The sequence below is a fragment of the Serinus canaria genome, chromosome 15 (genome assembly GCF_022539315.1).
Source record: "Serinus canaria isolate serCan28SL12 chromosome 15, serCan2020, whole genome shotgun sequence".
Taxonomy (NCBI): Eukaryota; Metazoa; Chordata; class Aves; order Passeriformes; family Fringillidae; genus Serinus; species Serinus canaria.
Window position 1 is genome coordinate 1295712 of NC_066329.1, and position 24202 is coordinate 1319913.

The window sequence follows — 24202 nt, forward strand, 5'->3', positions numbered from 1 at the left end:
CCTCATTTCTTCCCTTCCCCTCTCCGCAGCTCTCATTCCCCGCGCTCAGGGCTGGGAGCGCCTCCTCCTCCTTCTCTTCCTCCTCCTCCTCCTCCTCCCTCTCCTCACCTCACCCACAGCAGCTGCGCTGCCCCAGCACATGGAGAACAGGCTCAGCAGAAAGAGAAACTTGGGAAAGTTCACCTTTTACAAGTTTCCAGTGGAAAAGCCCAAAACCAGCCCCTTTTGGGGGTCTCTTCTGGAGCACATCAGGGGAGAGCTGCATGTCAAGAGTGACACGACATTCCTTGCCCAATTTCAAGTCCTTGCTTCAAATCTTATGGTGATAAAACCACCTAAAAAATTCTGGGGACTTGTGCCTGCACTGAGATACCTTATAATACAGTAATTATGAGATACTAAATATAGTATTTTACTGTATATAATCTAATATTGCCTTGAAATACTCTTTCCAGTATTGCCTTGAAACACTCTTTCCAGAAATGCCCAAATATTCCAAAATGAAACAGTTGTGCTGATTCCAGGTGTTCCTGCTTTGGGATTGTTGTGGTTTTTAAGCAGTTATTCCCAACCCTCAAATTATCTCCCTGCTCCAACTGCAGGGATTGTCTCTGCCCCCTGCAGACACAAAGGAGAAGTGACCACTTCCCTCTGCAAAAACCTTCCTTGTATTGGGAAACACTCAACACATCCTCATCCTCTGCTGGTTTTGGGGGTTTTAGTAAGACTGGATTCTTTCCAGTGGTTTCTAGAGGGATGGGTGTCCCTCAAGTCCCCAGAGTCCTACTCTCTGTTTAAAGGACGATGCCCAAAACCGCCCCACACAAATTCACACACACAGGAGTGAAGTGAACATGTCTGAAATATCACAGAATCATGGTTTGGGGTGGGAAGGGACCTTAAAGCTCATCCAGTGCCACCTCAGCCATGGACAGGGACACCTTCCACTGTCCCAGGCTGCTCCCAGCCCTGTCCAGTCTGGCCTTGGGCACTGCCAGGGATCCAGAGGAATCCACAAACTCCCTGGGCACCCTGTGCCAGGGCCTCTCCTCCAACCCTTCCTGGTCCTCTCCTCCCTCCCAGGAAAAGCCAATCTCCCTGTGCCTACACTGTCAGAAAACTTTTAGGACTTCCTAATGCAAACAATTCAACTTTAAACCTTCTCTGGGCAAGGAGATAACACTGGATCTTCTCCTTTGCCCTGTGTGAATCAAAGAAAATATTATTTACATAGTAAAAAGTAAAGAAAAAAACCTACCAGTTATACTGGGGAGATTTTCCTTCCTGACTGAGAAGAACTCCAGCCCCTGGATATCACAGGAAACACCACTGCAGGTCCTGAGCAGTTCAAGCCCCATCTCCAGGCTGGAAATCTCAACCCAGGGATGCCCAGAATCCAGCATGCTCCAAGGCCAACCACAAAGGCTGTCTCCAGAGGAACAGCTCCCCAGAGGCTCTTCAACAGCTTTGCCCAACAACTGGCTTTTTTTTTTTTTTTTTTGCTCCTGACTCCATTTATTTTATTCCTCTCAAAAATGCTGCTGGAGTACAAGAAACTCCCCCACCTGCCCCACCTGGGTGACACTGAATCCCATGGTGGGTTTGTGTGCTATGGAAATCTTGGATTCTTCAGTTACAAAATTCACCCTCGAAAAGGAGATCAGTGCAGTAACCAATATCCTTGTACCAGTGTAAACAGGCAGGTGGAAGAGCTCACACACGAGCTTTCCATCACACTCCAGCAGTTCTGCTCCCGGACTGCTGGAGGAACTTGGTTCATTCGAGGGGCTAGAGAGCAGAGGCAGAACCTGGAGGCAATTTGAAGGGTTTTTTTCACTCCTTTCCTTGTTTAAAGCCAGACATTCACCCTCCAGCACATTTCTTCTGCATTGACCAGGTGCAAAGGAGGAAAAGGGAGCAGGAAAATGCCCCTCTGGGTCAGGCTCCCCAGGGCAGAGAAGGGAAGGGAGAGACCACTTGCCTTGAAGGAGGAGAGAAGTGGCTTAGCTGGGGATTTCAGAGCCAGTCCCAGAGCAGGGACAGAAATCCTCAGAGTCCATCACTCCCTGCAGGCTGCAGGAATTACATCCAGCCCCTTTCCAAGGCTCCCCACACAGCACCCAGGTGAGTGAGTGCCCTGGGATGGCAGCACTGCCAGCTCCACCTGGCTCTCCACTGAACACACTGTACTCCTCCAGCAGGGAATCCTGCCAGGAGCAAGCACAGCCTGCACCATTCTGGGAACAGGGAGCACTGGGGCTGCCTGTGCTCAGGGGCTGCCTGCAGGTCCCAGCTCCAGAGCTGGCAGCACTGGGAGCACCAGCCTCCTCCCCACCACACAACCCCAGGATCCCTGAGGCTGGAAAAGCCCTCCCAGCCCATGGAGTGCCAGCTGTGCCCCATCCCCACCCTGTCCCCAGCAAAGAGCTCTGAGTGCCACTTCCAGTCACTCCTTGGACACTCCAGGGATGGGGACTCCAAACCTCCCTGGGCAGCCCCTGCCAGGGTTTAACAATACTTTCCATGAAGGGAATTTTTCCTGATGTGCAGCCTGAACTTCCTCCTCATAAACCAACCTCCGTGGCTGGAGAACCTCCACCTGCAGCACCCAGGACCCTGTTTAAAAATGATTAACAGCTTTTGTACCCCTTCATCCTCTCCCAAGTCAGTGTCAGCACCTTCCACCATCCAAGGGTTCAGCCATTCCTCCCTCCATTCTGTCAGGAGCTGAGGGATAACTCAGTGTGCCACTGTCACCACTGTGCTCCTAAATCCAACAGCCACCACACCCCTCAGTGAGGCTCTGGCAGCAGTTTAAGCTCCTACCAGCACATTTCAGGGAGAATCCCAACTTGGGTGTTTATCATCTTGTCAGGCTTTCGGCCCTCTTTGTTTCCCTTCCCCTGCCCAGCTTTAACTACAAATGAATATTTGAGTTCCTCGTGAATGAGTTACTGCCAGAGGGAGAGCTGCTCCCTGAGGAGACTCATTTTAAATTGGAAACACTCCTTAGAGCTAAATTCTTAGTTGAAGCTACAAATCTAATAACTGAGGTCAAAACTCCCTGGTTATCCATCTCCAGGAGCAGCCTGCCTGCCAACATGATGCTATTACAGCACCACAAGAAGTCATTTTGGAAAAAGGCAGCTCTGCTGCTGCATCCATCCTTGCAGAAGTGGCTCTGCCCTCCATGCTAGCTTTGTGTTCCACCTCCAGCACCTTCTGGGGGAGGCTGGAGCTAGATCCCTGCTCACACCTGTCCCAGGACAGGCTCCTGCAGGACAGGCTGCTGTGCCCAGCCAGGGCACCAAATATCCTCAGCCCAGCAGGGCCAAGACCCCCAGCAGACCTCCCAGCAGAAGGAGAAGCTCTGTGTCTTTTCTGCCAGCTGCCCCCAGCCTCCTCCTCCTGACAATAGTTAAGTCACAGCCCCAGGCACTCATCTCAACTGTTGGGAATCACTCCTCAAGTTCCCTGCTAATCAACACATTGCAGCTTTAGCCCTGGATTTAGCCCGCTCTGCTGCAAATCAAGAGTTACCTGGCTCCCAGGAACAGCACAAGGTGCCTGGGAAAGGCTCCCTGCCCTGTCTCAGCATCAGCTTTCTCCTTTCTTTCCAAGGCAAAGGCTGGAATTGTGATGTTACTTCTTGCTGAGCAACTGAAACTCAGGAGGTCACTCAGCTGGGAAGAGGAGTGAGGGTGTGGAGCACCCAAGGCTCTTCAGGGCCAGGGAAAGGCACAGGGTAATAAACACAGGGAAAATGAGGGGAGCTAGGAGGAGACCATCCATCCCCTCATGGCACACACAGCATCCCACAGCACACTCCCAGACCGTGGATCTCCCAGCAACACCAGCTCATTCATCTTCCACAAACTGCATCAAATATATTCCATGAATCCCATCCCACCCCTCAGCAATTGAGCCAATGGAGGAGGCAAGAGAGATTTTCCTCAGTAAAAATTTCCTCAAATAAAATAAAAAGCTGAGCAGAATGAAAGTAGCATTGTATCCTCAAGTTGATCTTCACTACCTAGAGTGACAACTTTAGCTTAAAAACTCCTAAAACTCCACCAGAATTCTAAATTTCCCAGGTGGATCTGGGGAAATGCCCCAATGGAGCCTCTGCTGGCATCAGATTCCAGCACTGGGGGGAGCCGAGGAGCTGCAGGAGCACAGGCACCACAAGGGGCCAGCACAGCCCAGCTGAGCCACTTCCAGCCAGGAATGTCGGGGCAGCGGGAGTTTGGGGTCCCCACGTGCTGGGAGCAGCCTGGGGGCTCTGCCTGGGGCTGGGATGCTGGGACAGGAGGAGCAGCTCATCCCCATGGAAAAGCAACTCTCCTGCCCTACTGGAGTGTCCAAGCAAGGTCTGGCTGGCAAATCCTTCTTGTCCCAGACATCCATTAAAGGCCAGCTGCAGAGTCGAGCACAGGCAGTAAATAACCTCGGTGCCTCCAAAGCCGGCCGTCTGCAGGGACAGGGCTTATGCAAGAGCTGGGAAAGCTGGAAGCACACGGAGCTCCCTGGGCAGCCAGGAATGCACGGAAGCAGCGAGCCAGGAGAGGGCAACCTGCTCCTGCTGCATCGCCTGGATGGGAGCAGGGAGCAAACAACTCCTGCAGAGTGCCCAGCGGGAAAGGGCCCTGGGGGTGCTGGTGACAGCGGCTGGACACAAGCCCAGGTGTGCCCAGGTGGCCCAGAGGCCAAGGACACCTGGGCTGTGGCAGCCCTGGGGTGGCAGCAGGAGCAGGGCAGTGCCCGTCCCCTGAGCTGGCACTGCTGGGGCACCTCCAGTGCTGGGGCAGCTCTGGGACCCTCCTGCCAGGAGACAACTGGAGGGGCTGGAGCGTGTCCAGGGCAGGGAACGGAGCTGGGAAGGGGCTGGAGCCCCAGGAGGGGCTGAGGGAGCTGGGAAGGGGCTCAGCCTGGAGCAAAGGAGGCTCAGGGGGGACCTTGTGGCTCTGCACAACTCCTGCCAGGAGGGGACAGCCGGGGGGGTCGGGCTCTGCTCCCAGGGAACAGGGACAGGAGGAGAGGGAACGGCCTCAGGCTGGGCCAGGGCAGGCTCAGGGTGGATTTTGGGAACATTTCTTCCTGGAAAGGGCTGCCCAGCCTGGCACAGCTGCCCAGGGAGGTTTGGAGTCCCCATCCCTGGAAGGATTTAACAGCCATGTGGATGTGGCACTTGGGGACAGTGATGGCCTTGGCAGTGCTGGGGAATAGAGGAATTTGGGTGACCTCTGAGGGCTTTCCCAAGCTCCACAATTCTGTGATTCTGTGACTGCAGTATGCTCAGATATCCCAAGTACCTTGTCCAGAGGGATGTCAGAAATCCCAAGGGGATGGAAGGCACACAAGGCTCTGCAGGTGTCCCCTCAGGCTGTGAGTCCCAGCAACTCCCTGATAGCTGAGTAACAAATGAACATCCAACCCAAATACCTTCATGTGCAGGGAGACCCTGAGGGGCTCCCTGTGCCCTGCCAGGGCTGCACAGAGCTGTTGTATCCCACCACCAGCCCAAATCCCATTTTCCCTTCTGTGGCCAGGAGCAGGAGCTGTTGGGCTTCATTAGACTCAAACACCACAAGGTTTCCTGTCAGTCCCTCACTCCTCAGTGCCCAACAGCCCTGTCACCTCCCCCTCTGCCCCAGCCCAACCCTCCAGAGATGTCTTCAGACCCACTGAAGGATCAGTTTTCACTCAGTGACTCATTTCTAATTAGCAAGGACTGTTATTGTTTCCAGAGTTCAAACCTGATTTACCTCCAACAGCCTTTTTCTGGGCCAGGTAAAGAAAAAAGTCTGTGGGAATTCTGAATGACTGACAGCAACAGTGAGATACTGAACTGATTCCCTGAGCTGGGAATCTCCCCCTTGCTGCTCCCAATTGTATGAAAATCCCTGTTGTGTTGCTAAACATGGCATTAAAAACTACCTTCAGGTGAAATCTGCCTTAAAAGTCAGTAAGCAGAGTCTGCTCCAACACTGAGAGAGAGCTCAGGGCTCAAGAGCCAGGGTGAGCAAGGACCCAGCTCTGTTCCCTTCCTGCAGTCCCATCTCCATGAGGACACCACATCCCCTGTGCTGGAACTGTTCCTCCCATGGGCAGGGACACCTCCCACTGTCCCAGGCTGCTCCCAGCCCTGCCCAGCCTGGCCTTGGGCACTGCCAGGGATCCAGGGGCAGCCACAGCTGCTCTGGGCACCCTGTGCCAGGGCCTGCCCACCCTGCCAGGGAACAATTCCTAATTCCCAATATCCCATCCATCCCTGCCCTCTGGCAGTGGAAGCCATTCCCTGTGTCCCTCCAGCCTTTGTCCCCAGTCTCTCTCCATCTTTCCTGCAGTACCTTCAGGTACTCCCATCCTTTGGTTCTCCCAGGGGATAAGTTTTGCTTTATCTGTGTGTCCAGTCCCTTTTCGTGTGTCATTTTTCCAGAAACTTGTGAATCTTAGTTTAGGAATAAAGTTTTCCAGCATATAAATACAATGCATGCTCCCATTTTAGACAGCACTAGAAGTGCTTTAAAGTTTTGATATTATTTTTAGCACAAATATTTTTGCAAGTCTTCCCAAGCTAAACCTGGTGTGTCACTGGTACTTAGGGAAACCACATTTTTTTGCTGTTGTGAAAAATAACAAGTTTGTAGTATATAAAAGTGTTTTCTTGCTCAAACACCAAAACCCTGTCACCAAGGGTGAGTCTCTCCTGGTTCCCTGCCAGGCAAGCACTGTGTATTCCCTGGGATCTTAAAAATCCTCCTTCCTGCGTGGGTGCACAAGTGGGAAGGATGATCCTGGCTGTTCCTTCCCTGCTACACTTGCTGACATTGACTGGGTTTGTCACTTTGGGAACTTTTCACTGGAGGGATGAACTCAGTGCAGATGGTCCCTCCTTGCTGGGCACCAGCTGGGCACTGGGAATGGGATCTCTGTCTCTTGGGATAAAGGTGTCCCTGCCCATGGCAGGGGTGGGACAAGCTGAGCTTTGAGGTCCCTTCAACCCAAACCATTCCATGGTTCTGTGCCCCTGCAAAGGCTGCTCCAACCCCTTTGGCTGGAAGTCACAAAGCACCACCTGCAATTCCCCAAGGGAAATAATTAGCCCTGAGTTCAGGTGAAATGTGGGCACAGCTGCCCAGGGGTCACTGGTTTGGGCTTTGCAGCCTTGCCAAGTGACCTTGGGAAATTCTTTCCTCAAAAAGATGTGTGGGAGCAACAAACAAACAAACAAAACAAAACAAAAAAAAAAAACCAACCAAACAAAAAAAGGCACTGAGAATGAAAGAAAGGAAACACTGGAAATCCCCTCAGTCAGGCCACACACTCACAGTGTCTGTCCACCATAAATAATGAAATGAGGGGGGAAAAAACAGATTTAAAGAAACACGGGAGATGGGCATGGGAGAACACAGTCCACTAACATAATCCACAGCATTTTTGGAAATAAGAATGGATCTGTGGTACCTACAAACATGGCACAGCAGAGACCATTCTGCCCTGGTATTTATCACTTTATCAATGTATAACCAGTTTTCCCTGCTATTCATCAACTCCAGCAGCAGTATAATCCTCACCATAGAAATTTATCCCTCTCCCTCCCATTTTTGGTGGAGAAGAATCTGCTCTCCAACTTGCCAAGGAGTGAACTGAGGCCTCTGTGTACAACAGGGCACTTCAGCCCCCGGGTTTTGCCCCCCCTCCCAGCTCCCACAGGCAGGACTCAGCAAGGACCCAGAAGGATTTCTGCTCCCAGAGTTCCTGCACCAAACTCCTCCTGCAGCAGCTCTGCCAAAACAGGGCCTTTCCTTCATCACAGCTGTCCCAGGTCACCCTGGTGAGGAAAGAAGGGGCCAGGTGTGCCAGCAGAGCTCAGAGAATCATGGAATCACTCGGGTTGGAAAAGCCCTCTGAGGTCCTCGAGTCCAGCTGTCCCCAGCACTGCCAAGGCCACCCACACACCCAAGTGCCACATGCCCACTGCTGCTAAATCCCCCCAGGAATGGGGACTCCACCATCTGGGCAGCCCATTCCAAAGCCTGAGCAGCCTTTTCCTGAAGGAATTTTCCCCAGTATCCAATGTAAACCTCCCCCAGAACCCTCGTGCTGCACATTCACCCCCTCCTCCGGCAGGAGCGTTTTCCCAGCTCCGGCGTGGGCACGGAGCCTCCTGCCCACCCCAGCTCTGCTCCTGCTGGGCCAGCCCTTCCCAGAGCCTCCCCCAGCACTGCTCTGCTCTGTCATGTTCCTGTGGTTATTTCTAGAGGGTTACTGCTGCAGCCTCACCTGGAATGCTGAAAACACAGGAGCCCAAAAAACTCCACTGAGAAAGTGCCCCAGGGCCCGGCTCGCCACACAGAGCTGAGTGCCAGCCCTGCTGAGGGACTCAAAGCCCATCCAGTGCCACCCCTGCCATGGCAGGGACACCTCCCACTGTCCCAGGCTGCTCCAAGCCCTGTCCAGCCTGGCCTTGGGCACTGCCAGGGATCCAGGGGCAGCCACAGCTGCTCTGGGCACCCTGTGCCAGGGCCTGCCCACCCTGCCAGGGAACAATTCCTGCCCAATATCCCATCCATCCCTGCCCTCTGGCAGTGGGAAGCCATCCCCTGTGCCCTGTCATAGAATCATGGAATAGTTTAGGTTGGAAAGGACTTTAAAGCTCATCTTGTTCCAGCCCCTGCATGGGCAGGGACAGCTTCCAGTGACCATGGACAGCAGGCAGAGCTGAGGAGCAGCCATGGCTCCAGTGCTCACTCCGGAGGAGGAGGCAGGAGCAGCAGGAATGGCCTAAATACTGCTGGCTGCTCTGAGCCCCTGCTGGAATGTTTAATTCCTGCTGTTATGTAAGTACTGTTTTCTGGGTTCCTTGGCTGGCAGTGATTATCGTGGATTACATCTGCACAACAACAGCAGTGAACGTGCTGTGGTACCTGGGATCAGGGGAGAGCAGCACCACAGCCAGGAGGGGAGCTCAGTCCTGGGGCTGCTCCATCCCCACATGCAAGGGGAGGGGAAAACAGCAGCAAGGGAATTAAAAACAGATTAGAAAAATAACAAGGCGGGGGAGGGAGGGGAGGGAAGTGGTTCCTGGCTTGTGAAATAGAAAAATCCAAAGATTCCTCCCATCCTCCTCATGTTTGCAGCACCAGGCACCAGTCAGGAGAAGGGAGCAGTTGGAGGCTGTGTAGATAAGAGAACCCTTCACTGGTTTGGGGTGGAAGGGACCTTAAAGCTCATCCATTCCCACTCCCTGCCATGGGCAGGGACACCTTCCACTGTCCCAGGCTGCTCCAAGCCCCATCCAGCCTGGCCTTGGACACTTCCAGGGATCCAGGAACAGCCATAGCTGCTCTGAGCACCCTGTGCCAGGGCCTCAGCACACTTACAGGGAACAATTTGTTCCCAGTATCCCACCTGAACTGTCACTCCAGGCCTTTGTCCGAAGTCCCTCTCGCTGGCAGAGGTTCCCATGGATCCAGCCTGTCCAGATCACTCTGCAAACCCTTCCTGCCCTCCAGCATCCCTGAGGCTGTGGCAGGAGGAGCTGAAGCGCTGGCTGCAGCTCCCTGGGGGTGGCTGAGATGGACCAACCCACCCCAATCCTGCAGGAGACTGGGGCCAGAGCATCCTGCCAACTGCAGGAGGGAACACAAGTGAGAGCAGAAGGCACTGAGAGGAGGCAGGAATCATTAGGAATGGGAAATCCAAGCAAGTCCATCAGCAGCACTGTCAGTTCTATTTCCCACAGCACCAGCTCCTGGCATAGTTAACAACAGCTGGCTGTCCTGGGAAAATCCAGACTCCAAGGATAAAAAGACAATTAGAAGAGCAAGGTGACAGCCAGGCATGAGCCCTGCAGCACAGGAAAACTGCAGCACAGCTCACAGTGATGGGGAAACTCACAGGGAGGAGGGGAAAAGGGAATGCTGCTGTCAAAAGAGCAGGGAATAGCTGGACTGTTACAGCCAGACATGAGCTGGGACAACAATGACAGGAATTGTCCCGTCCTGCCACCACTCCAGCAGAGCCACAAGCCAAGGCCACCTGGCCAGGCGCTTCTGTGAGGCCAGGGGGAGCAACAAGGGCATAATTCATGGAATGGGACAGGGAAGGTGCCAGATGCTTTGCAGTGTCACAGGCCCAACTCAAAATGGCTTTTGCAAACAAACCCCTGCCTTGGAAAAAGGACAAAAACCAGCCAAAATGAGTAGAGCAACACAAGTGACATTATCAGTGGAGTGATTAAAGGGAAAGGTGAGGAAGAATTAATTATGGCTAATTTTTAATGCTGCCATGAAGGCTGGATCTGGGATGCTGAAGGGGAACTCCTTGCTGGCCTGAGCTGCCCTTGGCCTCCACCCACCCAACTGCACCCCAGCCCTGCAGTGGGATCCCTATGGGGATCCAGGGTGCCTCTCCAGAGCTGGATTGTCCCTTTCCACTCTCCTGCAACAGGGATTCACCCCAGGACCAGAGCAGAAGGCATCACCAGTCCTCTTCCACTCTTCCCCCTCTCTGCTCAGAGCTCCCACCCTCCTGCAGCCCACAGAAAGCCCCCAAAAGCAATCCCTCCCTGTTTTTCAAGAAGAAAACAATGGATTAATGCCAGAAGGATAACCACGTAACCCAAGTAATCAACCCCCACTATCCCAGATGACTGACCCACACCACAGAGTGTTGGTTTCAAAGTGAATCCTCCCTGGGATGGTCACTTAAGGTCAGCCTAAAACCCCAGGAAATCCCATCTCTTCCCCAGCAAGCAAACTGCAATTGGTATTTTGGAAACAGGATACTGGGACAGGGCACAGGCTCTGGTTCCTCTGGGCACTGATCCTTCACTGTCAGAGCCCCCAGGTCACATTCCATACAGAGCCAGTCACAGCCTGTACCCCAAGGGATGAAACTATGCCCAAATCTGTTCGGTCTCCCTGGATTTTCTGGCTCCCAGCAGCAAGTGCCACCATTTAATTGGATGCTGTACAAAATATTAATTATTCCTGCTCCATTTAAACCTATGAGCTGATAATTCCCTCCTTTTTCTTGTTATCATCAATTGTCCCCAACTTTTCCTAGACTCAGACAGTCACAGAACTGTTGAGGTTGGAAAAGACCTTTAAGATCAAGTCCAACAATTAATCCAGCCCTGCAAGGCCATCAATAACCCATGTCCCCAGGTGCCATATCCACATGGCTGTTAAATCCCTCCAGGGATGGGGACTCCAAACCTCCCTGGGCAGCTGTGCCAGGGCTGGAAAACCCTTTCCAGGAAGAAATGTTCCCAAAATCCACCCCCCAGCCCTGCCTGAGGCCATTCCCTCTCCTCCTGTCCCTGTTCCCTGGGAGCAGAGCCTGACCCCCCCGGCTGTCCCCTCCTGGCAGGAGTTGTGCAGACCCACAAGATCCCCCCTGAGCCTCCTTTTCTCCAGGCTGAGCCCCTTCCCAGCTCCCTCAGCCTCTCCTGGGGCTCCAGCACATTTCCTGCACCACTGACCATCATCCATGTGGCACCTTGAGCTATCTTTCCCCCAGATGAAAAAATTACTTTGCATCACCCTCCTTCCCTTGTCAGAGGAGATTTTATCTCTCTGGTTAATCTTGTGCCTGTTTGGTTATTTGGGTTTTCTTTTCAAGTTCTGCTGAAAACCCTGTGAGTCACTGGCAGGGCATCTCCAGGGGAGAGATGCCAGCAGCACCCAGAGCAAACCTGCATTCCTTCTTTTCCACTCTGATTATCAATTCCCAGTTTTTCTGCACTCAGCCAAAGGAAGCAGACACCTCTGAGAGTGGCTGGCAGGTGAGTTGTTCTTGGCACAGACACTGGCACTGACCTGTCCAGTGAACTCCTGGATTTCAGCACCATGAAGACCAAACTCCCCTTCTGCCAGCCCAGAATCTGCTCCTCATCAGGTGATCACTGGCATCACAACACAGCTTTCACCCTCTCTGCTGCTGGGGATCCCCGAGCAGGCAACCAAAAGGAGTCACCAACTCCCTCTCCAAGCAGCCCAAGTCCATTCTGGGGAGTTTTCCTAGTGTTTAAAGAACCAGGAACAGAATTCCACTCTTCCCTTGCACACTTTTCCCTTATTACAGAGCCAAGAAAACAATCATATATTCAGCACTTATCAAATTCCTGGATGTCATGATACTGCTCTAAAAAGAAAGGATACTTTTATATCTGGTTTTGTATTTGTTTAAAGAAAATCCACCAGCCACAGTCACCAAATACAGAGGGTGAATACAGAAATCTGATTTTCAGGCCAGGTAACAGCACAGGCCCACAGCCAGTACAGATAAAAGCAGGTGATGAATGAGGACAAATCGAGTTTACTGCAACTTTACCAACACTTTGCAATCCCACCTAGAAACAGGAATGCCACATTTGGCTGAGCAGAGCTTGGTCTGGGACTGTCCTGTCCTCCTGTCACACTCTATGTGTGTTTTAGAGGAATTAAGCACATGTGGCAATTGAGGAGAGAGATAAGCCAGCAGCTCAGCTCCACTCTCACTTTCTGCCACTAATCCCTGGGCAGGTTTCCCCCTGGGCAGGCTCATCCCTGGGCAGGCTCATCCCTGGGCAGCAGGATGAGGACAGGCAGCTCAGGTCACATCTCCCAGTACCAATGTGCCAGGTCACAGCTACTTACCAAAATCCTCCTGACTCCAGAGCAGGCAGAGGGGGAACCAGAGCTCCCCCAGGCACAGAACAGCAAAGTCTCCCCTCCCATACTTGGTTTGGGGACAGCTTTTGCTGTTAAAAACAGACATGAAAAGCAGTCCTGTGAAATGGCCCCTGTTGGGTGCATAGCTACAGCCAGCAGCCAAGTTAAAAACAGAGTTAAAAACACTTCCACAGCTGTTCAATTCAGGAGTACTGCTGGGGGGAAAAGACCCTTTTCATCCACCCCAAAAATGTGACACAGCAGTGAAAATATGGGCAACAACTTGCCAGTCCTGCTACCCATCAAATTTCCCATCAACTCTCAAACACCCTGGCAGCACTGAGGGATCACTGACTCCTGCAGAAACAGTGAATGGAAGTCCAGCCCAGGCTCCAGCAGGTCTGGGGGTGACTCAAGGCTGAGCAGTGCAGCTGACACAACAGACGAATGGGGACATCCAGGGGGTGGAAAGCTGCAGAGGGCCCAGGAGAACTTCACAGGGCTCAACAAGTCCAGGTGCCAGGTCCTGCACCCAGGTCAGGGCAATCCCAGCCATAAGCACAGACTGGGAGAGGAACTCCTTGAGAGCAGCCCTGGCAGGAGGATTTGGGGTGCTGCTGGGTGAGGGCTGCACCTGACCCAGCCCTGAAACCCCCAAGCCTGGGCTGAGCCCCCAGCATGTGCAGCAGGGAAGGGGGGATTCTGCTCCTCTGCCCCACCTGCAGAGCTGGCCCAGCCATGGGGCCAGCAAAGGAGGGACCTTGAGCTGATGGACAGAGTCCAGAGGAGGCACCAGAGATGCTCCAAGGGCTGGAGCCCCTCTGCTCCAGAGCCAGGCTGGGAGAGCTGGGGGTGCTCACCTGGAGAGGAGAAGGCTCCAGGGAGAGCTCAGAGCCCCTTGCAGGGCCTGAAGGGGCTCCAGGAGAGCTGCAGAGGGACTGTGGACAAGGGCTGGAGGGACAGGACACAGGGAATGGCTCCCACTGCCAGAGGGCAGGGCTGGATGGGAGATTGGGAAGGAATTGTTCCCTGGGAAGGTGGTGAGGCCATGGCCTCTGAAGCAGGCAGGGCAGCAGACAGTGCCCATGAGCACAGAGGGCCACGAGGATGTTTTTGAGTCCCTTCCCAGAAGGACAGACAGCATCAGACCTCTGCCCACCTACCTGTCCCCTCTGCCACCCCCTCCCCACCTCCTGGCCTCCCAGAGCCACGGATGCTCCTCCTTGAGTGCACAAATCCCTTCAGCTGCTCCCCACCCTTTGCACTCACTGGAGCCCAGCTGGGCTCTGCAGAGTAGCCCTTGGGGAACACCCAGCTTCTGGGGATCCCTCAGGAGGCAACTCAGACAATTCTGCACATGAGCAGACTTGAAGGACTGGGGACTTCTTCACCAAATCCAGAACCTCTTCCCTTTTCTTGTAAACATCCACCCCAGTGCCTATAGGTACACAACATTAGGAATTCTATTTTGATTTAAGCCAAACCCACAGTCACTCTTAACTATAATTAAAAGATCTCTAATTGGCACAAACCATCAGCCAGGTGAACATTAAGGCATAAAGTAATTCACTGATGTGCTCAGGATTCTGCACCCATTTACAGAGTGTCTTATCCCCTTGATCAGATCAGGAAAGTCTGGAAAAGCAGGAGTCTGCTGTGGATTTTCTGTTCCATCAGCTCTGTGGCCTGGATCACAGCTGAGTCAGCAGAGCCTGGGGCAGCACAGCCACATCCACAGCACTGCCCTCATCCCAGAGCTCAGCAGGGCTGCAGCCCCAGCACAGCCAGCCTCTGCATTTGCTATTTTTATGGGCAGACACAAACCAAAATAGCTGTGCCTGACTCGGGAGGCAGCGTGGCTGACACGCCTGGGACTGTTCCACCCTCACCCAGCACTGCCACAGCCCCACGGTCCCAAAGGGAAGGTAAAGAACCTCTGCAGGAGATCCTTTCCCACACACCCACCACCTCTGCAGGAGATCCTTTCCCACACACCCACCACCTCTGCAGGAGATCCTTTCCCACACCCTCCTCTCCAGGAGATCCTTCCCCCACCCACCCAGCTGAAGGACTCAACAGCCCCCAGAGCCAGCTCAGTGCAGCCAGGACCAGCACAGTGTCCCACCCTAAACAAGTGTGCCCAGAAACTTCCCCCTTCTCCTGCATCAGCTGGCCTCTCTGACAGTATTTGAATATTCCAGAGCTGGAATTTTAAGGGACAGAAAGTTCACAGCACTTAAAATCACAGAATGGTTTGGGTTGGGATTTTAAATATCATGTAGTTCAACCCCCCTGGCATGGCAGGGACACCTTCCACCATCCCAGGCTGCTCCAAGCCCTGGCCAACCTGGCCTTGGGCACTGCCAGGGATCCAGGGGCAGCCACAGCTGCTCTGGGCACCCTGTGCCAGGGCCTGCCCACCCTCCCAGGGAACAATTTGTTCCCAATATCCCATCCATCCCTGCCCTCTGGCAGTGGGAAGCCATCCCCTGTGTCCTGTCCCAAGTCCCTCTCCATCTCTCTTGGAGCTCCTTTAGGCACTGGAAGGTGCTTTAAGGTCTCCCTGGAGCCTTCTCTTTTCCATTTCTGAAATTTGCTTACTACATCTTGAAGCTGTGCTTGCTTGTAGAAGAAAACCCAATGTTAATCCCAGAAGAGTTACAGACATTGAAATACAGACTAATAGAATCACTGAAATATTTCTAAAATATTCTGTTTGCCAAGCCTAACTGACCATTACAGAGCAGAACAATGCCACCCTGGGGAGGAGCTGTGCACCGGGCACAGGGCTTTGACAGCTTTCCAAAGTGTCACTGTCCCAAACCTACTCCAACAAACACCACAACAAAGGGGAAGAAGCAGAGATGCACACAGAAACATCTCAACTAAATATCTGTGTCACTCATCCACCAAACCTCCCCAAGCTATGGAACACCACCCTTGGGGTACTCAGCCCTCAGAGCACAGCCTTTACAGCATTCCCAGCACAAAGTCTCGAGGAGAAAAACACCTCATTCTGCCTTCCAGAAGCAGCATCATTAGCTCACTGTTACTGGCTCTCCACGGTTCTCAGCCATTCCAACGCCTCTAAAGACCTGCTCAGAGCTGGCAGGCAGCTGAGATGAGGTGCAGCAGGGCTGTGTCCAACCTTTTGTGTCCCTGGGAGACCACCAGCAACCTCCAGCTGTGCATTAAACCCTCCCTCGGTGGGTTCTGCACCATTTAACGTGCCCGGAAGAGCTGTGTGAGCTGAGCAGAGCAGCAGGAGTTGTGTTGGGGAAGATCAAACAGGAAAGCCTTATAAATATGATTGCCTGGCAAAAGATTTTGAGAATATGGAAACTATAAGTGAGATTGAAATGAAAGCAAGCTTTGAGATACGTTAGCTACTGAACAACAGGAAAACAATGGCACGGCCAGCTGAAGGTAATTCCCTTTTGATCAAACAACACCCTCTGCTTGCAAGCAGGTCCAAGGGTCAGAGCAGACCCTGCTAGCTTGGCAGAAGGGGCCCAAAGAGGAGTTTTAAGGTTTAAAATGTAACACAGTATTGGAATGTAATGATTCTTATAGGCTGTGTGTAAATGCTACAGGATTTGTATCTTCTATTAGATTGGTTAGTGAGAATTACAATATTCAGCACAGAAGAAGATTTATTGTATTGTAGTGGGAACCCTGCTCTCATCCTCTTTACCACTCTCTTGCCCTCTTTCTCTTTCCCACTCTCTTTACTTCTCTTGGGCCTGGTCTGAGCTGTGGCTGGCAGCTCCCAGCAGGGCCCTGCACCCAGGCCCTTTTCAATAAACCCCAAGTTCCACGACCTGGCCTCAGAGATCTCTCGTCTCCATCCGTCCCCACTGTCCTACCCCCGTCACTCCCACAGAGCTGGAGGGCTCTGGCTGCCCAGGGTGCCCATACCCGGCTGCTTAAATCCCGTACCCGACCAGTTAAACCCCCATACCTGGCCGGTTAAACCCCCGTACCCGGCCGGTTAAACGCCTGTACTGACTGGTTAAACCCCCGTTCCTAACTGGTTAAATGCCTGTATTGACTGGTTAAACCCCCGTACCTAACTGGTTAAATTCCTGTACTGACTGGTTAAAGCCTCGTACCTGACTGGTTAAATGCCTGTACTGACTGGTTAAAGCCCTGTGCCTGACTGGTTAAACCCCCGTACCTGACTGGTTAAATGCCTGTACTGACTGGTTAAAGCCCTGTGCCTGACTGGTTAAACCCCCGTACCTGACTGGTTAAATCCCCGTACCTGACTGGTTAAACCCCCATACCCGGCCGGTTACAGCCCCCTACCTGACTGGTTAAAGCCCCGGCCGGTTAAAGCCCCGTACCTGACTGGTTAAAGCCCCAGCTGGTTAAAGCCCCGTACCTGACTGGTTAAAGCCCCGGCCCTGGCCGGTTAAAGCCCCGTACCTGACTGGTTGTTCCGCATGCGGATGGCCTTGGCCTTGGCCAGCTCCAGGGCCGTGACCCAGCGCTGCCTCTCCACCTCTGAGTTGGCTTTCAGGTGGTAGGTCCTGCCCCCGTTGGACAGCACGATGTTGCACGAGTCCTCCGTGTCGATGTGGGCCGTGGACAGGTTGATGGTGCCCCGGCACGTGTGGGCCATCTCTGCCTGTGTCCTGCACGGGAACAGAGGGACAAGGAAGGGTCAGTGCTGCTGTACCCGACCTCAAACACCTCCAAGGCACCCTCCTGCCCAGCACAGACCTGTGGAGACATCTCAAGCTGGCAGCATTCACGTGCAATCCACTAAAGTTGGAAAAGGTTTGGTATTCACATGCCCTCTGAACAGAGAGAGATTTAGCTTTCTCAGGATTCTCCTGAGAGAAGCTGTGAGAGAAGCAGAGGAAAGAATGATCAAAACAATTCTTATCTCATTGTTACTCTGGTGTTTGTGCCCATGTGGAAGGTGTTCTGGAGATTGTTTACCTGAGGTGATTGCTTGACTGGATTCTGGTGGTGGTGTTTTGGATTCACTGACCAATTGGATCCACGTGTGTGTGTCAGGACTCTCAGGCAGAGAGTCACAGGTTTTCTAGTTAGTCAGTGATAGTTCTTGTTAGTGTAATATAATTATAGTATAAATATAGTATAATAAAGTAATTAATTAGCCTTCTGATGTCATGGAGTTCTTCATTCTTCCCTGTGTCAGGGGATCTTCATAGCACCCGACAGAAAATGCCCTCAGACAGAGGAACAAGGACAGGCTGAGGTGTTTAGATGCAGGTTGTTCCCTTGGAGGAGCAGCACCCTATCATTCCTTACACATTCACATCCCACCATATCCACTGCTTCTGGCTGCTCTAAAAGCAAAGTTCCAGCTACACAACACTGGACTTCTCATCTCATTTCCACTGCTGCTTTTTTCCCTTCCCCCAGCTGTCCCACCTCCAGAATCCAGCACTCTGAGCCTCTTTATATCCTCTCCCTTCCGTAATTGTTTTTGTCCAAGTGTGGTCAGACCTTGTATGTCCCAGGCCTGGGGTGGCAGCAGGAGCAGGGCAGTGCCCGTCCCCTGAGCTGGCACTGCTTGGGCACCTCCACTGCTGGGGCAGCTCTGGGACCCTCCTGCCAGGAGAGACCTGGAGTGGCTGGAGCGTGTCCAGGGCAGGGAACGGAGCTGGGAAGGGGCTGGAGCCCCAGGAGGGGCTGAGGGAGCTGGGAAGGGGCTCAGCCTGGAGAAAAGGAGGCTCAGGGGGGACCTTGTGGCTCTGCACAACTCCTGCCAGGAGGGGACAGCCGGGGGGGTCGGGCTCTGCTCCCAGGGAACAGGGACAGGAGGAGAGGGAACGGCCTCAGGCTGGGCCAGGGCAGGCTCAGGGTTGATTTTGGGACAATTTCTTCACGGGAAGGGTGGTCAGGCACTGGCACAGCTGCCCCAGGGAGGTTTGGAGACCCCATCCCTGGAGGGATTTAACAGCCATGTGGATGTGGCACTTGGGGACACGGATCAGTGGTGGCCTTGCCAGTGGTAGGTTAATGGTTGACCTCAATGATCTCAGAGGGTTTTTCCAACCTCAGTGACTCTGTAATTCCACAAGAACATCAGAGCAGGGAGGCCTTAGAGCCACAGCCTAGAGCTGCTCTCAGAAAGTGTTGGTGATCAGGTTCATACAGGACAGAGATATGGGCCCTGCCAGGGAAGAATGGGCAGCAATCCAGGGATACCCACTGCCAAGCTGATTCCTGAGGTTGCTACTTACACAGAAGAAGGCCCCTCTGCCTGACCAGGAACTTAAAATCTCCAAACCCCCAAACATCTCAAGGACATCTCTTACCTGCTCAGCCCTGACACTGCTTTGTGGGACAGATTTATGCCAGGGCCATATCCAAGCCTGACATGAGGACATTAAACCCTCCTGGTGCCTCCTTAAGACCTACAGTTCATGTCTCTCAGCACCATAGGGCAAGTTCAGACCCAGTGCACAATGTGGTTACACTTTCTGCATGGGATGAGTTGGCCCCAAAGGAATCAAGCCCCAGTTTTCATTCCCTTCACGCTGCAGCACATACTGTACTCCCAGGAGGGATCCCTTCCCACCTTGAGAGAGCTGCTAAAATCATCTTCTCTTCTCCTCAAAGCAAAGGTCCCCAAGGTGACTGCACTAAATCAGCTGCAGACATTCAAACAGCCTCACTCTCCCACCCAAGGAAACGGAGACGTTGCTCTCCCAGCTCCCCTCCCCTGCCAATCTGCATGGGAAATCAATTCCTATCAATCAGCACCCACACACGAGGCAGGCACCTGACCCAGCCTGGAGCCAACAGCAACCTCCTGTGTCCAGAGATGGGGAAAGGAGCAGAGGTGCCCTTCAGAGCCCTCGTGGTCAGCAGGAGCTGCTAATTCACAGCTGGCACTGGGCTCTTGGGTAACGTGATCCCGGCAGATCCCGGGCTCTGCCCTTCCTGCAGCACTGGGAGCGCTGCATTTGGACAGCACCTGCCTGGGGGGTTAAACCTGGCCATGGAGCACCCAGAGGTGGAGGCAGCCAAGCCTCTGGGATTTTTTAGCTCTGCGAGGGATCAAAAACCACCAGGATTCGCCCTCGGAGCGCCAGAATTAGAGCTGTGCATGGGAGGCTGGGGGGAATGACAGCCTTGGAGAGTCCTGGCCAGGACTCACCAGAGAGAAAAAATATCCCAGAACACCACAGGGAGGACTAAAGCACCCACCCAGCCAGAGAATGGCAAACATCATCATATCAACATCAATATGTCCCTTTTCCCAGCAGCAGGATCCCAAAGCACCAGGACACACTCCATGGAAGCCCTGAGTGATCAGCCCAAAGCAACCCTGCCCAGCCCAGGCACTCAGCTCCAGACAGAGCAGGACAGGAACCACGGACAGATGTCATGGCTTACCCCAAAATCAGGCTTGTGACAACACCAGTGCTGTTGTGGATGTGCTAAGATCATCAGAGAGGAGAACCCTTACTCTACAACCAGTGATATTTTTACCATGATGCCAGCAAGGCCCTATCTCAGCTGTCCCACCTCCTCTGGATGCACAGGTTCCAATTCCCACGTGGATTTTGTCCAAACCAGCAGATGTTGCTGCTCTGAATATATATTTTCCTTTTTTATTTCAACAGAATAATAGAATTTCAACTGGTGAAAATCCTGGCATCTCCATCACCCACCCCACTCACCAGCCCAGCACAGCTCTTGTATCACAGCCACTCACAATGACAGGTTTTGCAAAAATCTTGAAAGATTTTCTTTTTAAAATATTATTTATAGCATTTCTTCCTTTTGTTGACTGAAAAAGCTGCTTCAGCTCCTTAATACCACAAATCTAAACACAGAGAGTTTGACAAGACAATTTGCAGCATCAGTTCCTTAAAAGGGCTTCTGTCTAAAACTCCTAGATTTTTTTTTTTCTAAAACTCTGATTTTCAGTGACTTGGATTCTACAGCCTGACAGAGCAGCTACACACTGCAGAGCCATAAAAGAGCAGCAAATTATAATTTAAAGACCTGCTTCCTACTTCTGAAGGGACACTTGAGCTCCAGAAGGCTGCTCAGCATGCCAGTGCTGTGCAAGAGAAAGATGCTCCCAATTTTTAAAAACTGTACCAAATCTCCCTGGCTTAAAACAGCAAATCTCCCTGCAAGGGCTCACAGAACAGGTTTATCTACAGAGCAAAGAGAAGAAGGTGAAAAAGGAGATAATAAAATGTTTTTTGCCTGCCAGCTCCACAGTTGTGGTTTTGGTGATATCCCAACAGCCAAAGGCAGAGCTCTGGATGCTGGGAAGATGCTGCTTACACAGGATCAGTAATTAAAACTGTGTGGCTCTGCTGGAAGTTAACAGGACACAGCAAAGAATGAACAAGCCAAGCTCACACTCTGCTCCCAACACTTAACAAGCACAAGGGATGCCCGTGGCATTTCTCTTAAGAATTTTCTTTCTACCAGCAAGGCTCTGCACCACTCTGGGTAGCCTTGTCCCTTCTAAAACTCAACTTCTTGTCTGACAGCTCCAACAGCATCAGACAGAGGAACCCAGCAGGGAACTGAGACCATCCCCATGTTGCAGGCACAGCAGAATTCCAGCCTGAGCATCCACAGGGGCTCAGGGAGCTCCCAGCAGCCCAGCCCTGGGACCAGAGCATTCCTGCAACCCTCGAAACCCAACAGCTGCCCCAGTTCAGCCAAGCAGGGCAGGAGTGACACCTGGAGGGACAGGTGACATTGTGACATTCTGTCCTGGCTGGAAGCATCCAGAATCATGAGGGGGCCAGAAACACTCAGGGTAGTGAGGGACAAGTCTCCAAACTGGATTATCCACCTGAAACCCAGCAGGGAGCTACACAAACACTGAGCTGAGGGTCCCCTTCAAAGCTGGCAAGGCCAGTCTCCAGTATCACCCATTCTCTAAGGCACATCCACTGGGAAATCCAAATACAATGCAAGTTATATCCTGAAATATGTTCACACTCTCATCCTGCAGATTTTCCTGATCATCTCAAAATCCTTGCTTTGCTGTAAGCCTCAGAAATCAGCACACCTGATTCTACATCACAGAATCATGGAATGGTTTGGGTTGGAAGGAACCTCAAAGATCATCCAGGTCCATCTTATGCCATGACAGGGACACCTCCCACTGTCCCAGGCTGCTCCAAGCCCTGCCCAGCCTGGCCTTGGGCACTGCCAGGGATCCAGGGGCAGCCACAACTGCTCTGGGCACCCTGTGCCAGGGCCTGCCCACCCTCCCAAGGGAACAATTCCTAATTCCCAATATCCCATCCAGCCCTGCCCTCTGGCAGTGGAAGCCATTCCCTGTGTCCTGTCCCTCCAGCCCTTGTCCCCAGTCCCTCTCCAGCTCTCCTGGAGCCCCTTTAGGCCCTGCAAGGGGCTCTGAGCTCTCCCTGGAGCCTTCTCCTCTCCAGGTGAGCACCCCCAGCTCTCCCAGCCTGTCCATAGGATCTCAAACACTGAATTCCCATCTTACCACTGTTTCCTGCTTTAAATGTAGGTCAGGCTCACATTCAGCCACCTCCCCAAGACAGGCTCAGAGAAGCACAAGGTGAGCAGGAGAGACTCCTGAAGGAGGTTTTGTCTTCCTTATCCAAATGTCTCCTTCGCCCTGGGCTTTCACTCCCTGCTGCTACACCACAACCAGTGAACTCTGGGCACGGCACTGAGGGGTTCAGAGGCTGCATCTGAACCCCCAGCCCCAGGCCACACACTCAGGGACTTCACCCCAGCATTATCCAGGACACAGCTCAGGAGGAGTCAGAACAGCTCATGAGCAGCCTCTGACCCAGCCTTCTCCTGGGCAAGCATCACCAAGTGCTCCATCAGGGACCTGCTGGGAGCTCTGGAACAAGCAGGAGGCACCAGCAGCCACACTGGACCATGTGCAGGGCACCACTGAGCTCCCTGGACACTGCTCACCCAGCAAGTGTTTCCTAATTTAAACAGCATTTACAGGAAAATCTCCTGCTGTTGCTGCACAGTCTTGGGGGGTTTTCCTTGCCTTACATTTGTTTTCCAAGGAAGTTTTGCTGTCCAAATTTGGGGGGTGAGTGTAGATCCATCAACAGCCTCCCCTGCACGACCAGAGAGGTTCTTGCAGGTCCCACCCTTCAGCTGGATGGGCCAGCACAGGGGCAGAGACAGCAGGGATGCTTCCAGCTCCTCCTCCCTCAGGCTGCACTCAAGGAGAAAATAAGAAACATCTGAAGAGTCTGAAAAGGAAAAGGCACAAAGTCTCAGGGAAGAGAGTGAAATTGTTTGGTTTTGGGGCGGGTTTTTAGTCTCTGGTTGAGAGGTACAGAGACCTCACAGCCACATTTGTCACTACCCACGTGGGATGGAGCTGGACACCAGTCCCAGGTTCATCCCTGGAGCTGGCAGATGGACACACTGAGGGACTTTACCAGTGAGCTCCACCACTACGCTGTATTTGGAGCTCAGAAACACTTTTGGCTGCCAGATCTCAACAGAATTATAAATCCAGGCTCCTGAACTGCAGCAGATCACACCCAAAACCCAATCCAACACAGCCAGGAGCAACAAACAGCACAGTCCACAACACAAACCCAACAGCTTCATAGAACAGACAGAGGGGGGCTTCAGACAAGGGCCAAGAAAGACAAAGGGGAATGGCTTCCCATGGACAGGGGCAGGATTAGATGGGATATTGGGAAGAATTTCTCTCCTGTGAGGGTGGGCAGGCCCTGGCACAGGGTGCCCAGAGCAGCTGTGGCTGCCCCTGGATCCCTGGAAGTGTCCAAGGCTGGATGGGGCTTGGAGCAGCCTGGGACAGTGGAAGGTGTCCCTGTCCAGGGCAAGGGGTGGAACAAGATGATATTTAAAGTCCCATCCACCCCAATCTGTGACACCCTCGCTGCTTCTTACACCACTGCCCTGTCCAGACTCAGAGATTAAGACCTGTTTTATCTACTGTTTATTTTATGGATTAAGTAGAAACCAGTTTGTAAAATTCGTTTCTTCATCATAATGGAAAATATTGTAACATTGAGGGCTCTGCAGCCTTAGAGGAATATTTATACCCGTGGCCAACTGGGAAATGCCCTTTGGAGTCAGGTGCAAGGACTGCTGCAGGCAGAGGGAAGGAGAGAAATCAAGGACAGGGAACAAAGCAGGCAGAATTGGACAATTCAATAGCTGGGACAGTATTTTGTTTCCTTCCCAAGAGTGGGAGGCAGCACAAGAGATGCCACAGCCCTGAGTCCCTGCTGTGCCTGAGCAGCACAGCTCGCTCTTCCCACAGGATGCAGCACAAGGATTTCCATGCAGAATTCAGAGCCTACCACGGCCACCTGGGTTAGGCTGAGCTCTCCCATTCCTCACAGCGTTCCTGCAGGGCACAGGGACAGGAGCTGCACTGCCCATTGCTCCCTGCCAACAAAAGGCTGTTGTGCCACCACCCCCTCCCAGGACAACAGCTCCCTCATGGCTCAGCTGCCACTTCCAGAGCATCCATGCCCACATCTGGTGTTTGAATTCCCTGTCACCCCCATCCCACACTCCAGCCTTGAAATATTAGACAC

The 24202-nt window shown here is 52.8% G+C and overlaps 1 protein-coding gene across 6 annotated transcripts in view; it reads right to left on the bottom strand.

Moving 5' to 3' along the window:
• Positions 1–24202, bottom strand: part of OSBP2 (oxysterol binding protein 2) — a 93972-nt gene that overhangs the window by 50714 nt on the left and 19056 nt on the right. For 5 of the 6 annotated variants that reach the window (XM_030233006.2, XM_030233005.2, XM_050980457.1 and 2 more), the window contains one exon: positions 17091–17299. In XM_030233006.2, the coding sequence (XP_030088866.1) occupies positions 17091–17299 (209 nt within the window). Of the gene's footprint in view, positions 1–17090; positions 17300–22667; positions 22860–24202 lie in introns of those variants that run through there. The other variant, XM_050980458.1, reaches the window with a different exon arrangement.